Source organism: Gavialis gangeticus, unplaced genomic scaffold (assembly GCF_001723915.1).
Source record: "Gavialis gangeticus isolate Ggan-Ray unplaced genomic scaffold, GavGan_comp1, whole genome shotgun sequence".
Classification (NCBI taxonomy): Eukaryota; Metazoa; Chordata; order Crocodylia; family Gavialidae; genus Gavialis; species Gavialis gangeticus.
This window is the reverse complement of record NW_017728992.1, coordinates 143,502,916-143,521,994: the sequence shown is the minus strand read 5'-3', so window position 1 is coordinate 143,521,994 and position 19,079 is coordinate 143,502,916. Positions and strand designations below refer to the sequence as shown.

The 19,079-nt window shown below is 44.5% G+C and overlaps 1 protein-coding gene across 6 annotated transcripts in view; it reads left to right on the top strand.

Moving 5' to 3' along the window:
- The first annotated feature begins 4,156 nt into the window (after positions 1-4,156).
- The window catches only part of SNX16 (sorting nexin 16), a 55,681-nt gene continuing 40,758 nt past the window's right edge, over positions 4,157-19,079 (top strand). For 2 of the 6 annotated variants that reach the window (XM_019527852.1, XM_019527850.1), the window contains exons 1-2: positions 6,850-7,120; positions 9,913-10,247. In XM_019527852.1, the coding sequence (XP_019383397.1) occupies positions 6,961-7,120; positions 9,913-10,247 (495 nt within the window). In that variant the 5' untranslated portion in view covers positions 6,850-6,960. Of the gene's footprint in view, positions 4,257-4,887; positions 4,891-6,846; positions 7,121-9,773; positions 10,248-19,079 lie in introns of those variants that run through there. The other 4 variants (XM_019527853.1, XM_019527851.1, XM_019527855.1 and 1 more) reach the window with 4 other exon arrangements.

Genomic DNA, 19,079 nt, shown 5'->3' with positions numbered 1-19,079 from the left:
GCTCCGGGGGGGGGGGAGGGGAAGGGGGCAAGGAGCAGGGAGGAGAGGCAGGGATGTGCCACCCCACCCCCAGCCTGGCCGGGTCCACCCAGTCCCCCCCAGCCACCATAGGGCACAGAGGCCTCCCCTGCCCTTGGCAGCAGCACCAGGAGGGGAAGAGGCCCTTCCCCCTGCTGGAGTCTCCACTGGGGTGTGGGGGGCCTCCAATTTTGTGCTTATGTGGTGTCCCAATATATCTTAATCTGCCACTGAGTTCTTGTTATTAGTTACAACAATTCCTTATCAATTGACTATCTTCCAGTTATACCCAAGGAAAAGTAAAGCATGTGCATGTTCTACTTGGATTGCCATCCATTTTGAGTTCTCAGGGGTCTGGGAAATGACTGGCCATGAAGATGGAATTGTTGAGTGAATTGATTCATTTTCTGTTTTGTTCTTTCTCTAAAAAATATAACCATATAACTTTCTCATTGGTATGAGTTCCTGTAGTTGAAATCATACTTCTTATGAGTACTGTCTTCAGATGGATCCTTTGCTTCTTTACAGCAGGGGTGTCCAATTCATGTAGTCATGCAAGCCAGATCCAGACCACGGGGCTTCTTGCAGGTGCAACAAACCACCTCCAGCAAGGCTGCCAAGTCTGCTTATAGTAAGTGGAATTGGGCTTGGTTTTTTTTTTTTTAAAGGTTGCTTTAATTTTTTGAGTTGCAAGTTGCATTTCTGGAGGCTTGTTTTATTTGGAAGTCACTTATTTTGGGATTTTTGTAATAGGTGACTTTTAACAAGTTATAGTTTAAAAATGGTTGTAGGAGTGGTTTTGGTGACTGGCTGGTGTCAATATATATCACGGGTAGGCAAAAATGGTGGATCCAGCTGGCAGCCAGACTCCATTTCCCAGCAGCCCCTGCCTGCATGGCTGGGGCCAGTTTCCGTGGAAACCCCATAGCAGCCGCACTGTGATAGTTGGGGTTTCCATGGAGACCAGCCCCAGCAGTGCTGGCAGGGTGCATGGCAGAGCATGGGGTGGCTCCAAAGCTAGGCTAGAATCTTGTGGTGGTGACAGTGTAATTACATTATTTTTTAATAATACAGGTACTTACACATTTATTTTAATAATTTAATGTGCAATTTAATATTATATGCAGCAAAACTAGAACTACTAAAAAATATGGAATTTGTATAAGCACATCCATTCCCCTCTCTTTGAAATGGATTTGGCTTGTTTTTAAAGGCAGTGCCACATTTATTTCTCATAAGACTTGGCAACACTGACCTCTAGTAACAGTCTGTCAACATGGCTGCCAGACCTACTGCACTGGCACAGATTTGGAGCCCAGGAGGTGAATGCCACTGCTCTTTGCCCCTCTTTTCCCTTACCAACAATTCAGTCACCATCAGCAACCAAAGAGCCCAAATTCATCAATGGGCAATAAGGCAAGGGGAGCAAGTAGAAGCAGCTTTCATCCCTCTGTGGGCCACAGTTTACCTACTCTATCAATTGGGAGCCCTTCTTTACATCAATGAGTCTTAACTAAATGTAGCTGGAAAATAATAAGTATCTTCTACCAAAAAAGAAAATTATTTCTTTATACATGTGTATGAAGATTTTATAAGGTACATAAATAAATAAAACCTATTATGTTCTTTGTTACTAAAAAGGAAAAATACATTAGTTTTATTTTTCCCCAACTTAGGAACCCAGACCCATCATGTATATAAAGCTTCTGCTGCAGGCTGGTGTAAGGATTATACTTCCAACACCATTTAATATATACAGGAGAGTGAGGTTTTTCCTTGTCAATTGTCTAGCTGCCAAAAACTACAGGCAGCTGGGAAAAAAACTGAGTTAAAAGAAAAGGGAGGAGCAGGTGAAAGAGTACTTCCCCAATACACAGAGCGACTGAGGCTGCTCACCCGTTATGTGCAAGATCCAGGCTTAAATCCTTCTTCTTTTCTGCAAGGACTTCAGACCACATCTCCCAAAACAGTGCCAACGTAAAGTTCTATCCTTTCCAGGATAAATTAAATATTAATTTGTCCTTAATTATGCCTTAATTAATTTATAGTGAAAGCAAAACAAGAGAAGTGAATGACTTCGTAGCCTTTCTGGGCTTCCTCTTAAGAGCTGGATGACCTTGGTTCAAATTCTTTTTTTGAACCAGAGCAGACAGTGAATTTTAGCATGAACTCCAAACATCTCTGGCATGAGTCTTCCTCAGTCCCAGCTACTGATACTTTCCCACTTAAATATTCACTGGCACAGGGCTGGAACCTAAATGCTGTATCTGCCAAGTAAGTATCATAAGCACTGGGATACAGGGTATCCTCTCACACACTCAATGACTTTGGGCAAAATTATACTTGGACCATACTAAGGGAACTTAAAATGCAAGCATCCACACATTAATGCTTGTTAACTCATTCTGTGTAACCTCACAACATCTCAAAGTTATGCTACTTTACATAAGGGTTAATTCTGGGTCATGCTACCTATCTCATTAGGATAATTTCTGCTGCATGGAGAGAAAACCAGCAATGTGTAGTCCTCCAGCATCCCAGAATGCACTGCTCCCAGCCCCTCCCCTTACCCCAGCAAGAATAGAGACCAGGTAGCCTACTCCCCAACCCTCTAGTGGTAAGTCAGAGGTATGCAGGCAGGAAACAGGGACTGCTCACAGCATGTTTGAACTTTGAGTTTGGATAGATATTCAGTTTCTCCACGGAGAGTCTCTCCTGTCTCAGGAGAAACCACTACCATCTAGATACTTGTAATTTTTTTCTCCCAGAGTAAAAGTGACCACTCAGGAGGGAAAAAATAACTAGGAAACAACTGGAGTGAAGTGGCTCCCCACAGAATGTATCTTGGGAGGCAAAACCTCTGCATAGGCAACAAATGCAGAGCCAATCTCTGCAATCGTTGCTTCTTTTCTCTCCTCCTCTCCACAGGAGGAGGGATGGCATGCATCTGTCCCACCCAAGCAGGGACCAGAATGTGATCCCTGAGCACTTTGGCTTGGAAAAGCCCAGTGCTGAAGCAGTTAGGTGGCTCCTGGGTTGTTCCCTGTCTGAATCATACTGCAGTACTCACACAAGCATACGCCCTGCCCAGCTGGGCTCCAATACAGCAGAGGACCGGAAAAGCTGAAGGACACTTCTGTGCAGGTTACAGACACGCCTTTACCTTCCCTGACCCCCTCTGCCTACATTCGCTTAAAAAAAAGGCCTGTAGGGTTACCATACATCCAGGTTTTCTCGGACATGTCCTCTTTTTGGGTCTTCCCACCTCTGTCCGGGCAGTTTTTTAAAATATCAGCAAACGCCAAGGAGGTTTCTGCGCCTCTGCTCTAGCAAGGCCCTGCTTGAGGCTGGGGGGCAGCGGAGGACGTTGATTGGAGGCGGGGCATCACATGCTCTGTGAGTGAGCCAGGCAGCGGCAGGCGTGTGCGCGTGCAGGTATGCGAGTGTGTCTGTGCCAGCGTTGGGGCTGCAGGAGTCAGGGAAGGGACGGGGTTCTTCGTGGGTAGGCGACGCTCTTGAGTGTGCTCTCGGCAGACAAACTTGTGGGCCCCGCTTAATACCGTATATTTATTTTTTCACTCAATAATTATGATATGGAAAATAAGCGTAAGTGGGCCCCTTCCTCACTTAGGGCCCTAAGCATGTGCCTAGTTTGCCTGTGTTAATCTGGCCCTGTAGGCGGTAGGGGTGTAATGACTATGACATTTTAAAAACCCACTGAGCTTCTGTCTAAATCGGATTCAACATTTAATATTTATTTGAATGAATGCCCTGTTATCTGCTCTCAGCAGTCTCCTGGAGATGTCTATCTAATCCTGGGACACTCCACAGCAACCCCGGGGGCCTGGTAGCCCAACACCGCCCCGCCCGCACACTGGGCTCCCGCGCCTGGAGGCCAATGGTAACCCCCCTTCTGCTCCTATGGGACACAAGCAGCCGCCAGGCGCCACGAGCGTTCAGCGCCTGGCGTCTCAATCACGCGCGGCGGCTCCTACAGCCCCCAGCATGCAGCGCGCCGCGGGGCGGCCCGTACTGCACGGCGGGCGGGCACTCCAGTCGCGTTGCACGCCGGGACGTGTAGTCCCGCGCTCAGCCAATGCGGGCTGGCGCGGCCGCAGGTAGGAGGCCGTGACCCCGCCCCCGTGCTCCAGCCCGCCGCGTGCTCGGGGCTTGTTCCTCAGCTTCCGGCAACGGCAGGGGCTGCCCTACCCCCTTCCTGCGGGCGGCGGCGCTGGCAGGTGAGCGAGGGCAGCGGCTGGGCCGGGATGGGATGCGTCGCCCCGGGGATGTCCAAGGCAGGCGCGGGCTGGGGAGCGGTTGGGGGCGCTCCCAAGATAGGACGCGACCGCCCCCCGGGCATGGCTGGGGAAGGAGCCGGAAGGTGGCTCGGTGGGGCCACAGGTTAAGAGAGCAGCCGGCTGCGGGGAGGCGCCCGTGCTGCCCCGCACGGCAGGTCCGTGGGCTGCTCGGTGGCGGCGACCCGAGGAGGGACGGCAGTGCTGTGCGGCCGGGCCGCTGCCTCTGCCTGCTCCGGGGGCCTTGAAAGCCGAGGGGGGCGGCCTGGCTGCTGAGCAGATTTGCTTTATGCCGGCAGCTTCCTTGGCGAGGCAGAGTTTGGCTCTGGGGGCCAGGGATTTAGCTGTGCATTTCCATCAAGAGCAGTTTGGTGAAAAATGTATGCTCTCCCCAAAAGTAACTGCAAACCAAGAGCAGGCTCGCTCCAGTGCCTGAAGAAGGGTGTTTGTGCCTCAAAGCTTACAACCAAACACTTTTTCCAACTACTTAGCTGGTTTAATAAAAGAGATCGCATCTACCCAAAGAACCATATCTTCCTATGTCTTTAGATTGGGGGTTCCCAAACTCTGACAGATAGTGTGCCACCAGTTTAAAAACAATACAACCTTAAGTACCACCAGCAAATTTTTGTCATATAAAGTAATTATAATAAAGCCATCCATGCGTGCTACTGGCAGGTTGCCTGCGTGCCACTGGTGGTAGCCGTACCACAGTTTGGGAACTGCTGCATTAGACCAACATGGCTACAACCAGCAACCCCAGACTAACTGGGAATTCAGGTCAGGCCTGCTTATTGCTTTCACCTGAAAGAGATGTCAGGGCTAGGCTTGCTAAGCTTTGGAGGGGGGGGAGGGCAGTGCAGAGAGAGATGTCCTCCTTTTATTTAATGGTACATTGGCTAGAGACCTGGCATTGAATCTCCTCTGCCTGAGGGGATTGGATCCTATCCCTCCTGACACAGCAGGGTGGATAAAAAGTAACATTGTTTTTTTAAAAATTCAAAATAATCCGATTTTTTTTAATTTAAATCAGTTTTCTTATTTAATCAGTTTTTTATTTTTTTAAGATGCTTTTAAAAAAAAAAAACCTATATAGAGAGTTGTATTTTAAGATATGTTAAAGTTCAGAGATATCATCATAGAATAGGAATTATAACTTCTAATTATATACTATTTGAGACAATATATTCACGTAACTATTTCAGAAAAGTTTTTTAAATAGGTTACAACAGACCACGACCTATATTAGGCACCCAATCTTGTGGGGTTCCCAGAGGTTCCTCTATAGATTAGTAAAGATTAAAGAAAACCCTCTATCCAGTGGGACTGAGTGCTCAGTCTCTAGAACAGTGGTCACCAACCAGTCAATTGGGATCAACCCAAAGCCTCTTGCAGTTGATCCTGGGCTGGTGGGGGGCTGAGTATGCATATGCATACGTGTGTGCCCCCCTCCCAGCCTAACAGGTCAGTTGGTGGGGGAAGGGAAGGGGCTAGATTGAGGCCCGGCAGTGAGGGACACAGTGCAGGAACAGCCTGGTAAGTGGGACCCCGGCCAGGGGGCAGGTAGGAGGATCAAGTCCAGGTGGCTCACCGGGGGGGGGCTCCTGCTGCTGCTGTGTGCACCCCAGTGGAGGCCCCAAGGAAGGGTGTTGATGGCACAAGGTAGATTTTGGCTTCCTTTTAAATTCCAAAAGTGATCTCCAACTTAAAAGGTTGGACACCACTGCTCTAGGAGATCCCATTAAGCATCTCTGTGATGCTTAGTTTCAGTTCATAAACTGTGAATTTGTCTCAAGAGATAATATCCTTGTTAGCAGTACATGGAGATGAGATATAACAGACCTGATGATTACCCACCCTCTTGTCTCTCTGAAAGTTTGTGTACCCAGAGTCAAGCCCTTGCCTTTCTCTAAGAGTGCAGAGTTTCAAAAAGTAAAATGAATAGAGAATATCAAACAACAAGAATGCACATTTTGAGATAACAGTGATCAGATTGAGGCTTCCTGACCAGTGATTTAAATTGTGATTTAAATCACAATTTAAATATATTTGATTTAAATTAAATCCACCCTGTGAGAGAGTGTCCCAACCACCAGGTTATGGGGCAGTGGTTCTCAACTTTGTTAGACCCCTCAGGAAGTACCAGCTCTTAGCACCTTGCACAGTCAGGCTTCTTAAATGTCTGGACAGTAATATATAAACTGACAAATAAACATCTAACAAACAAGCAATAAAGTTGACCATGTCAGCTTTTCTTTGGGACAAATATTTCTAAAAAGGAGGCTTCTATAGAAGCTGAGGCCAATAGAAATGCATTTACAACTTAAAAAAAGGAAAAAAAAAACACCTGTAGTCTTTAAACCAGCTTTTTATCATAGTGTCTGAAACCTAAACCCTGAAAGGAAACTGGTCAGTGAAGTCAGTTAACCTTTTTTTAGTCAACCAAGAAGCAGTAAAGGGGGACCATATGGAGATTAATTTCTAAAAACAATTTTTAAAAAAATCACAATTTCTAAATAATGAAAAGATATTTGCAGCCTTTGGGTTTAAATTTCTTTAACATTGCTAGGTCTAAAGAAAAATGCACTGAATTTTCAACTGTTAACAGCAACCAAAACTCTTTCAGTACAGACAGATTTAGTTTATAATGTTAACAAATTCTGTGTGCTTCACTTCCAGAAGGGAGAAGCATAAACAGAGAAAGTTAGTGTGCTGTTGTTTTGTAAGTGATGGCATAAACACCCTGGCATCCAATCCTTTCTTGTGTGTGTTCAGCAATTCATCATCTGCTGTCAGCAGCTTTAAAGGTGAATATTCTGTCTTCCTAGTTCATTCTTAACTTGAACGGGCCCCAAAACAGGGTTTGAACAGGAACAAATCTCTTCTGAAAAATAGGCGAATTCAAGTTCTAGATAAAACAAACCTACTTGACTTTTTTTTACCTATTACGAGAGGGTGGGGACAAATGATTTGTTTATACATAGCTATGCAAGCTGACAGGGAATACAATGACTTCTCTGTTTTCCTTGTAATGAAATGTGAAAGCCACATAAAACTTTAATACGGTAGGTGGGTAGCTCACTTAAAATCAACCTTCATCTGTCATCCTTACTGTGTTGATGCAAGTCCTGTTGCAGTTATTTGCCTAAAAATGTTTTATCAACATTTCTTTTTGCTGCTGCCTCCCTAGCATTTTTACTCTGCCCAAATATATTTGTAGACAAGACTAATATTATTTTATAAGGAAATATTGGGCACTCAGTTGCATTGTTTTCTTCTGTTGATGATCTCGTTTTCAGGAGAAGAGTCTAACTTTCATTTATTATAGTATTAAACGCTGTTATTAGCAAATTATGGTAAGTAAAAAATCTGGTTTGGATATTGAGAATTTAAAACTGTATCATCTCCAAAGATGTTTTCTCACAAAATTTATGTATGAAAGATACTGGTATAATATATGTACGTGTTTCTCTTCCTGGCCCACACACAGCAGTATGTCAGACTCATTTGATAATAGTGTGCCTGTAGCTCATTCAAAAACTGACCGTTCTACGTGGAATTAAACTTCTGGGATCTGGTAGAGGTCCTCTTTTTGTTTTATCAGCAACTCCTCATAATCTGAACCACTGTTGAATGCATCTTTCTAGGCATTCACCTCTCAGGAAAGGATCCTGGTCACAAACTCGAAGACGTTTTGGGAGAGGTTTTCCTCCTCCCTCCTGTTAACATTGTTTCACTGTGCATGAAACCTAGAAATTGTTGCTGAGAGAGAGCAAGAGAGCCCATTGATTAGGACACTTGGATGCTGGTCCTTGTTCCAGAGTCTCCTCAACTATTTATATGAAGTGGAATGCTGACAGTCAGAGAGCTCCCTACCCCAGAATGAGCTAGTACAATCTTCCAGCCCCTCAGAAGATGTGAGGGATAAAAGAAAAGGCTGCCGTTTCTGCTAAATCAAGTCTAGTGATACTCAGACTGTATAGCTCCCAAGCTAAAAGTGCCTCTTCATCTTGTCACCTAGAGCTTTCACAGAAAACGTTACCAGTTTGAGGTTTGTTTTTTTTTCCTGTATGCACTGTAAATGCTTTTCCTACAAGCCAGTAAGCACTAAAAAGGTTTAACACTTTTGAAGTGTTTTTCTCTGCTAGAGTGTGCAGATGCTAAGTAATATGCTGTGTTTTTTTTATTTCTTCCTTTTGATCTGCAGTGTTGCCTACAATTTTACATAGAGTAAATCTTGTTATGGCTCTTAGTTAACTCTGGCTACTCATGTGGTTCTTGAACTAGTCAGGACTGAGTGTTGCTGATCTAGCCCTTCATTTCCTCTGTTTTTCTTACAGCTGCCTGAACAAAAAAATGTTTGTTCTGTTTGAAGCAAAACAAAATGTTTTATTTTCATATTGATGTGAAACAAACATTTTAAATGCAGTTTAATCTGACCCAAACCTCTTACAGTTTTTTTGTTTGTTTGTTTGCTTGGCTGCCAAAATAAAAGAATTATCATTATCACTGCCCTAGTTTTCTTGTATATGTGTCTTATGCTTAATTACTATCAATTCAAACCACTTAATGTGCCACAATTAACTTTGTTACAAATGTTTGCAATATTATGTGCTGCAAACACAACTGGGTGTTTTCAGACTTAACTTGATTTGAAAAGATGCACTGCAGTGACTGGTATGTAAAATATATCTTCTGTTCCATCATCACATGCAGTTTAATGTGTTTTCTTTGATTCGTGATATGCAGATCACTTATTCACACAGGTTTGATTCACAAAGCATGATCCTTGAGATGTGAGATAATTTGGTGAGAATTCAGAAAATAAGCAGTTTTGTTTACACCGGGTGCATCTACGCATGATGCTAACTATGCAGTAGCCGAATTGTACTGCACAGTAATGTGTCACAGCACAGACAGTACTAATATACCACTGTGCAGTATTATTAGGCAGTGCAGAGTAGCATCACTAAAAAGATGTTCACTGGCGCTACTGTCCAGTAACTCCAGTTACTGCATATTTATTTAATACTTGATTATACAATTACTAAATAAATGTACAGTAACCACTGCACAGTAGTTCCTCGTGTATACATGCCCACTAAGTATTTTAAAGTGCTGCAACTTTTTTTAGTGCCATACATCTTTATGTAATATACATCCTATCAACTGTTCTAGCAGCAAAGTTAGGTGTTAATATATTTTTTTTTACTTCAGGATGGTGTAGTTAGACACGTGATACTTAAATTTTACTTCTTTTTTATTTTAGTGTCTTGGAGATAAGATTCCTAAACTGCATCCTTAAAATTAAACTAGCTTTTGAGGCAACACCAAAATCAATGTAATGTTTTAACTGTTTTAATTGAAATGAGGATTCTTCTAAAAGTAATATTTTAATGTTGAGTTTGTTATAGAAACATCAAGACAGTAATTTCAGTACCTTCTTTTTTTTTTCCTTAGATATATTATGTTCCTGAGGAGACAAGAAAAATGGTTTACAGAGTGAATTCCTTTTTAAACTTTTGAATAAGGAAGTGTAAATTTGAGGTTATCTAATAAAGGATGACAACCCCATATGTTCCTGTTCCTATTCCTATAGGAAGTTCTTCCAACTTCACAACAAACAGAAACCAAAGAAGGTCTTCCTTTGGGAGCATCTCAACAAGCTTAAATTCTTCAAAAGGACAGTTGGAGGACTCTACCAGTGGTAGTTTTAAAAAGATGAGCGTGCCTGACCAGATTGGCTCTACATCATCTGTTAATAGTAGCCCACTTGTTAGGACTAAATTTACAGGTACGGACACATCCATTGAATATTGTACACGGCCTATGGAAGATGTAGAGCAGAACACAGATTCTGGGAGCTGGGAAGATCGGCCATCCACACCTACGATACTGGGTTATGAGGTGATGGAAGAAAGGGCAAAATTCACTGTAAGTTTGTTCCAGGGAAATGTAGTTATCCCATTCAGTTTGCTGGAAAAAAATGAATTCCTCCTTAATCCACAAACCTCAAGTTACTTTTAAAAGCTAAACTGGTATTGCAGCACTCTAAGAATGAGAGAGAGGGGTGTATTATCCCCATTGCACAGATGGGAAAGTTGAGGCAGTAAAAGAGTCCATTGAATAGAGCTGGGTCACTTTGCTGCAAATATCTTACCATAGAGGCTTGTTCTTCCTTCAAAAGGTAAAAAATTCTTTATGTAAACCAAAAATACCAAGTGATCCTAAACTATTTTTATATTATAATGTCTGGAAATATCTGTCTTTAAAATTGGCATTGAACAAGTTTCATGTTTTTCCTTTTCAACTGTTGAATAATGTAAAAATATACTAAAATGCCCAAATAACATGCTGAACAGTTTCTAAATATTCAAAGGTTCTTAATTATAATAGGCTTGTTCTATTCCAAACACATGTATATGAGTATATGTGCAAGAAGCTGAAAATAATCACATGCCTGGCATCTCATGTCAGAATCTTAGCTCAGTTTTTTTCATCTTCTGAACATACCCACTAGATTTTTAATTTTTTGGATGCCTTGTTTAGATATAACACGATAAAGAGGCAGTTTTAGTGGATTTGGTTAAAGCAGAGGTGCTCAACCTCTAACCTACAAGACAGATGTGGTTCGTAGTACCATGCCATCCTGTTCACGGGGCTCCCCATAGGTCCAGAAATTTGGCAGCAGAGGAGTAGTGGCACTGTTCTCCTGCTGCCAAATTTCTAACTCCATAGGGAGCCTCGGGCCCTGTATGCTGGATTGGGCACCTGACCCCAGTGCACAGGTCTGGGGAGGGGCAGTTCTGGGCCCTAGGGCCTAATACCAGGACACTGGGACAGCTCCAGCCCTCCAGGACCTAATTGTGGAGGTGGGTGAGAGTGCTGTTGGGCCCCTGTGGCTCAATCCTGGTGGATGGGGCAGGGAGGGGGTAGTGCTGGGCCCTAAGGCCCAATGGTGGTGCACAGGGCTCTATCTGGTCTGCAGACTAGCCCTCAACCACTCATCTGGCCTTTGGGGCCAAAAGGTTCAGCACCACTGGGTTAAAGTATTTCATTAATACAGATAAGTGGTCTTCTTGGACTAGGAGAAAGTTGTCCCTACTAATGGAGGAAAAAAATGTGTACATTTTCACAGCATTAATTAAGAAAATGATGTTCATCACAAACTAAACCCCACGACCCCTAAATGATTCAAGGAACTGATGATTGGTGACTTTTTGTCTCTACAATTTCTTTTAGATTAGTAGCAAGTGGAAGCCAATGGCTTTTGCATTTTAGAAATATACTCTTATTAAAAATAGAAAGAGAAGAAGAAGAAAAACTTCATACAAACACATTTTAATTGGCTTACTAAAACTTCCCAGTATTCAGGATGAATCTCACATGGGTTATCGTATAATAAGTTAGCAGGTTACTAACATTAGCTTCAAAACTGTAGCAATGAATTCTCTTGTTACACTATTATGAAATGGTACAACAGCCACCTTCAACTTCATTTAAAATAAAAACACAGAAGCATCATCAAATGCAAAAGATCAGGGTAAGTATAAATGTTCTTTTAGTGTTTGCAACTTAAAGGCATGTTTGTTTTAATGTACAGGCAGTCCTCGACTTACAACGTTTCCAGTTACAACATACATTTATAAATTGACACCCTGTTTCAACTTTATGACGTCAGCTTCAACTTTACAACACTTGATCCGATGTGATGCCACACCAGCGAACAAGTTCGCTGTGTCGCTCATCTCCCTGGAGAACATCTGTCCAAACTTCTTTGGACACTTTCTTTAAGAAAGCAGACAAGATACCAGAAAAACCTGCAGCCAAGACTTCTGAGAAGACTTGAGCCAAGAACACTTCAAAAAGTCGAACCAAAGAGCCTTTTAAAAAGTCCAGCAAAGTTACCTCAAAGAAGTCCTTCCAAATCAATAAGATTGCTATTTACAATATAAATACATCAGTGTAGCTATATTACTCATCTATAATTGATCAAGTACAAAATTCTGCGGTATTTTTAGTGAAAATAGGGTATCGGGCCTTGGTTCAGGAATCAATCCCCCATTTATAACATTGTTTCTTATGAGTAAATTGGTTCCAAGTTGCAACTTTTCAACTTAAGGACATGGTTTTCAGAAACCAATTGTGTCAGAAGTCTGAGGACTGCCTGTACACAGGTAGCCCAAATTTAAAAAGTACTGCTTGTTTATGCAAGGTAAGCATGTGCTAAAATGGGTAGGCAATGTTTTTTGGCCGGAGTGCCAAAAAAAGTACGTCTACCTTGTAAGGTGCTGGAGTGCTGGCACGCCACAAAAACAAAACTCGGGCAGAGAGGGTACATGGCAGGATGCACTGCATATTTAATACTATTAACAATCATTAATGTTGCTTTTTTTATTTTAATTTTTTTTTTTTACAGTAAATAGAGAGCTGGTGTCAGGCGGGGAGTGGGAGCTGCTCCAGGGCTCTGGTGCTTGGGCCACAGCGAGGGCCCAGCAGCATTGGAGGTGGGGCCCAGCCAGCCTGAGCAGCTTCATAGGGATGGAGCAGGGTTGGGGCAGCATGCTGGGCTCGGGGGCCTCCTGCTTGGTCTCTGTGTGTGCTGGGTACAGTGGGAGTGGAAGCTGCAGCCACAAGCTGTTCCCTGGGCTCTGGGAACACCTGCTGCAGCTGGTGCTCAGGGCCAAGCCATCCGGGAGCCTGCAGCACAGTGGCCCTGTACAGTGCCTGCCCTAGGCCTGGCCCTTTGAGGGGAGCTGTGGGTGGGCAAGGCCAGGACCCAGGCAGGCTGAGGCAGCTGCAGTGGCTGTTCCCAGGCTCCAGGGGGATCCCGTAGCCAGGCCCCTGCACTGGGGACAGCTCTGCCCTGCCTGCGCTGTGCCCAGCATGCAGGGAGGCCGATCCCGGAGAGGGAAGCCCCCTGAGCCTGGCATCCTGCCCCAGCCAGGCAGCATCCCTATGTGTGTGGGGCAGCTGCAGCTCATCCCTGAGGAGCTGTGTGGGCCGGGCTAGGCCCCACCATGGGTGCCACTGGGCACCCCTGCCTGCCTGCTCACCACAGCTCGAGCCTGCAGAGCCCTGGGGCAGCCCCCACCTTCCTAAGGGCCCAACTGAGCTGGCTTGCCCGTGGCACCTCCTCCCATGCTGCCCAGACCCTGTCCTGACCACCGGGCCCAAGCACTTGGCACTTCAGTACTGCCCTGGGTGGGACAGGGTGTTTGCCTGCCTGGGCAGCTCCCTCCAGGGGCCATCTGGGCTGGAGGGTGCAGCCTGGGAGCACAGGGTGGGGGCAGTAGAGCACAGACAGCCTCCCTGCCTGCGTTCTCCTGGCTCTGCCCTGGGGCCTGCCGTGGTGCTGCGACTTGTGGCTGCACAGGAGAGCCCGGAGCAGCAACTTAAAAAAAAAAGATTTTCTTTGTGTGTTTCCCGGCGTGCCAGGAAAAATGTCTCCGCGTGCCACTAATGGCACGTGTGCCAGGGATTGCTGACCCCTGTGCTAAACATTTGCAGAATTAGGGCCAATGTCTTTTAAAATACAAATATGCAGAGCTTTAATACTTGAGACTTGGTTTTGGTCTAAACCGAAAAAAAATATTGTAGAAGGAAAAGATGCACTATTTTGCTTTCAGGTATCGTGTATTCACTTTTACTTTGATACTTTCTCTTTCTTTTTCCTGCTGTTTTTATGTTTTTAATCACCTCTGTGCAACAGTTTCTGAAAACTTATACTTGGGAACTATTCAACATGTTTTCAGTTACTTACCTAAAACTGAAAATATGTTAAAAGCAGTAAGTACACCTTGGTAAGGTATCAACAAGAAGCTTGTTTAAACCTCTTGCGTTTAGTAAGGGTGAAGAGGTGGTGAAAGGGTACATATTTAGTCAAAGAAGTTTCTTAAATGTTACCAGGAAGTTGGATGTTTTGCTCTAGTTATTGTACATGTTATTTTCAACATCTGTTATTCCCTAAAACACAGATCTAAATTTAGACTCCTCAGAATGCGTTCTGCCTTTGAGGTTTGCTTTAAATTTTATTCCATTTTTATTATGGTAAAACTTCCTTAGAACAGCATTTTAGTCAGTCCATCTCCAACAATTAAAGCAACACAGCTGTGGATTTATTTTTATTTATAAATATCATGTCTAATGTTTAATTGAATGACAACTTTATTAGTGAATTTTTTATCAGTTGGGAATCCCAACAGAAGCTGCAGAACAAGTTGCTAAGACAATAATTTATAGCTGGGAAATAGGATTGTTCTAGCCAAATATTTGCTGAAGAGTACACTTTGGAGTTGACCAGAACCATTCATAAATTCATATTGAAATCATTGATTGTTTTAGCCTAATCATTGCTTGTTTGTTTCCAAACAATTTTGGGGGGGATAACAGTAATTATTTCATTTCAAAATTTTTATGTGTTTCAGTTTTACTGAATTTAATCAGAGGGGTTTGGGTTGTTTTAAATTAAAATAAGGGCTTGTTGACCCAAAACAAATATCTTTGCTCAGTTTGCTAGGAAAACAAAAAATGTCAATTCCAGTTTTAACAGGGTTTTTTTCTGTTTTAGGTGGAGCCAGTAAATCTATTATTCATACAGCTGTAGTTACTATTATTAATTTTGGAAGACATAAGGGGGAACTGTTTTCTATTCTTTATAAACACTGGCAAACTTCTGCTTTTTGAAATATTTGGGATGCAGACACACTCACTGTTTTTAACATCAGTGTAAGTGCTCTGTCATTTTGTACAACTTTGACTGCAAAACTCTACTGTGTTTGAAACGTGTTTAATTTATCACTTCTCTTTTCCCCCTTTCCAACTTCTTTCATTGTTGAAAGCAAGGCTGTTGTGGCATCATCGCATTACATTTGACTTGAGATCAGTGACTTCAGTTTGATACTGCTACCTTGGTTACTCTTGTTTACATCATTGGTTTTGTTATCCATTTTTCTGTGAATTGGGAAGCTTTCATCCTCAGTGCTGCAGGTCTTTTTTTTTTTGTCCTGACTTGTATTTCCTTGTGAGCATATTTTAAACAATGTTTTGAGAGCCATTATCTAATGCAGAAATAGTTGTTTCAGACAATACAGGGCTCAAATTGGACAGTGCTTCAAAGAATCATTACTAGAAGAAAAAGTCATCTGATCTTCAAGTAGAAATAAGTATAACCATAATTTTTAAAATGTTATGCTGATCTCTTCTTCTAATACCAGGGTTTCATAGACGTTAGGGTCAGAAGGGACCTTGGCAGAAAAGAGCACTGGGGTCAGACGACCGGGAGCGATGCATAGGGGGTGTACATGGGTGCACATGCACCCCCTGAGCATGGCGGTGAACCCGCTGCAAAAAGGTGCCACCAACAGTGTCGGTGGTGCCTGCAGGTGGTCGCCGCTTGCCACCCCACTGCTGACACCACTGGCAGCAATTACAGGCAGTTCATGATTCCTGCTTGCCGGTAGGAGCACCTGCGGGTGGTCGCCGACCCCTGGTTGGTGCTTACTAGCCCCCATGCACCATCGACAGTGCCAGCGGCATCTGCGGGAGCTCCCAGCTTACTGCCACTGCCCTCCCACCACCGCCAGTGCAGCTGTGCCCACACCCCCAACCACTGGGGGCATGTGCTGTTCATGAGATGACCCCAGCCAAGTGCTTGTCCAGTCTCCTCTTGAAGACCCCTGATGTAGGGGAGAGTGCCACCTCCCTTGAAAGACCATTCCAGATTCTAGCAACCCTTACTGTGAAGTTCTTTCTAATGTCAAACCTAAATCTGCTCTCCATCAATTTGTGGCCATTGTTACTCCAGGGGGTGCCCTAGTAAACAGAGTATCTCCTATTCCCTGCTGCCCTCCCCTGATGAATTTATAGGCAGCCACAAGATTGCCTCTCAGCCTTCTCTTGCAAAGGCTGAAGAGACCCAGGGCCCTCAGTCTCTCCACGCAGGGCCTTGCTTGCAGGCCTCTGACCATACAAGTGGCCCTTCTCTGAACCCTCTCAAGATTCTCCACATCCTTCTTGAAGCACAGCATCCAAAACTGGACGCAGTACTCCAACTGCAGCCTGGCCAGTGCCACATAGAGAGGAAGCATCACCTCCCCGGACCTGTTCATCGTGCATCTGCCAATGCATGCTGAAGTGCGGTTAGCTTTACTGATCACTTCATCACATTGACGACTCATGTTCATCTTGGAGTCAACTGACTTGAAGATCCCCTTGCACTGCTGTGCTGCTGAGGTCATCCCCCAGCCTGTAAGTGTGTTGCTAGTTCTTTTTGCCCAGGTGCAGCACTTTGCACTTGTCTTTCTTGAACTGCATCCTATTTTGTTCTACCCGTTTTTTCCAACCTGTCCAGATCTGCCTGGATCCATTCCCTACCCTCTGGTTTGTTAACTTTGCCCCATAATTTGGTATCATCTGCAAACTTGTATAGGGTGCTTTTCACGCTGTCGTCCAAGTCACTGATGAAGACGTTGAATAGCATTGGTCCAAGGACCGAGCCTTGCGAGACTCCGCTACCCACATCTTTCCAGATCAATATCGACCCATCCACCACCACTCTCTGGGTGCAACCTCTAAGCCAATTTGCCACCCACCTGACTGTGTAATCATCTGTATCACAGCCTGTCAGTTTATTTACGAGAAGAGAATGTGATACCATATTGAAGGCCTTCTTAAAGTCTAGGTAGATGACATCTACCTTGACTTCTGCGTCTAAGTATTTTCTGACCTTGTCATAAAAAGAAACAAGATTAGTTAGGCAGGATCTACCTGCAGTAAACCTGTGCTGATTTCCTATCAGCATTTTTTTCCCTGCTGGGCTCCCACAAATGTGATCCTTAATGATTTTTTCTAGAGTTTTCCTAAGGATAGAGGTGAAACTAACTGGCCTATAGTTTCCTGGTTCTTCCCGCCTCGCCTTGAAAATAGGGACCACTTTGGCCCTTTTCCAGTCCTGTATTCCTTTTCCAGTCTAGGAATACAGATGCAAAGAACTCAGCTTTGTCCCCCGCCCCTCTGTCACCAATTGCCCTAGTTTGGCCTGTAGGGATCCTATGCTACTCTTTGCCTTCCTTTTGCTCCCTATATACCTGAAGGACTTTTTGTTGTCCTTAATTTTTGTCGCCAGCCTAAGTTCTAATCCTGCTTTGGCCTTCGTAACTGATTCCCTGCAACTGTGAGCCAAGAGGTATACTCGTCCTTGGTATCTACCCCGTTTCCACAGCCTGTGTACCTCTTTCTTTGCCCTTAGACTTTCCTGAACTTGTCTATTCAGCCAAGAGGGCTTCTTGGCCCCTTTGCCCCCTTTTATGTGTAATGGGATTGTCTCCTGTGCCCGTAGGATCATTCCCTTGAGGAATGATCACCCTTCCTGGATCTTAATTTTGCCAGTGCTCTTGAGCTTTAACGCCTCACTAACTAATCTCCTGAGCACACTGAAGTTAGCCTTTCTGAAGTCAAGCACTTCAGTCCTGCTGGTTAGTTTACCTACCCTTTGCTGGATAGTGAATTTAGTTGATCAATGGTCATTATCCCCTAGGTTACGTTATACCTGCAGATTCCCCACCAGGTCATCCCCTGTAGCTAACACCAAGTCCAGCAAGGTGTTTCTTTTAGTGGGATTGTATACTTTCTGCATTAGTTGGAGGTCCTCTATGCAGGTTAAAAACCTATGCGAGTGGTTAGATTTGGTTGACTGCTCCTCCCAGCAGATGTCAGGGTAGTTTAGGTCACCCATGACAACCATACCTCTCGACCATATGGCCTCTGAGAGCTGTCTGAAGAATTCCAGGTCTAGCTCATCTTCGTGGTGTGGTGGTCTATAGTAAACCCCCACTCCCAAGTCCCTTTCCCCTCTGACTCCCCAGTGTCCTGATCCACAGTACCTCAGTTTGGCCCTCCTCTGATCCCATCTTGATTATAGAGGATGTATACGTAGTGAGCAACACCCCCCCCCTTTTTTTACCCCCATTCTATCCCATCTGTACAACCTGTAACCCTCAGTGTCTACTGCCCAATCGTGAGTAGGGTCACATTTCAGCTTCTTTGTAGGACAAACTACTATAGGTGAAATTCTGCCCCACTGAACCTGATGTGAAGTTTGCCCATGGCTTTGGAACCTATGTTTCACCCTTAGGAAAAGATGTTCCATTGTCTTTTGTTTCAAGGATTTCCTTTCATAGTCAGGAGGGGATAGTGTGTGTTCAAGTTCCATTGTGTAACAGTGGGTCTTGCCAGTTAGCAGTCAGCCTGCCCATCTGCTTGTGGCCTAACCTCCTACCTCTCTTTCCTGCCATGCCTTGATGAAAAATGATTAAGATATTACCCAGGCGGGAGGGTGCCCATTTCCTGCCGTCATGCCAGAGGGTGTTATGTGGGGCTCCGAACCTCCCCTACACCTCAGCCTATGCCTTGCAGATGGCATCTAAGTTCTTAACATCTTCAGCCCCACACTGGGCCCCATAATTCTCTGGTCTGGACCCCAATTAGGCCCCTTCCCATTAGGCGACCTACTCTGCCCTCATTCTGGGCTGTCAAGCTCCCTATACTCTTTCCCCTCTTGGGTGTCCCCCCCCCACCTACCACAACATCTTAATCACATTTTGTGACATGGGGAAGAACCCACATATTAAAATAGTCCCTCAACACATGCATCCACAGGTGCCCTGTAGCAGGGCACTAAGGTGCCTGCTACTTGTGCAGCAGTAATGAAGGAGCCCGGGTGCAGGTTGCTAGGGAAACCGGAGAGAGCCAGTGGCCCACATCTGT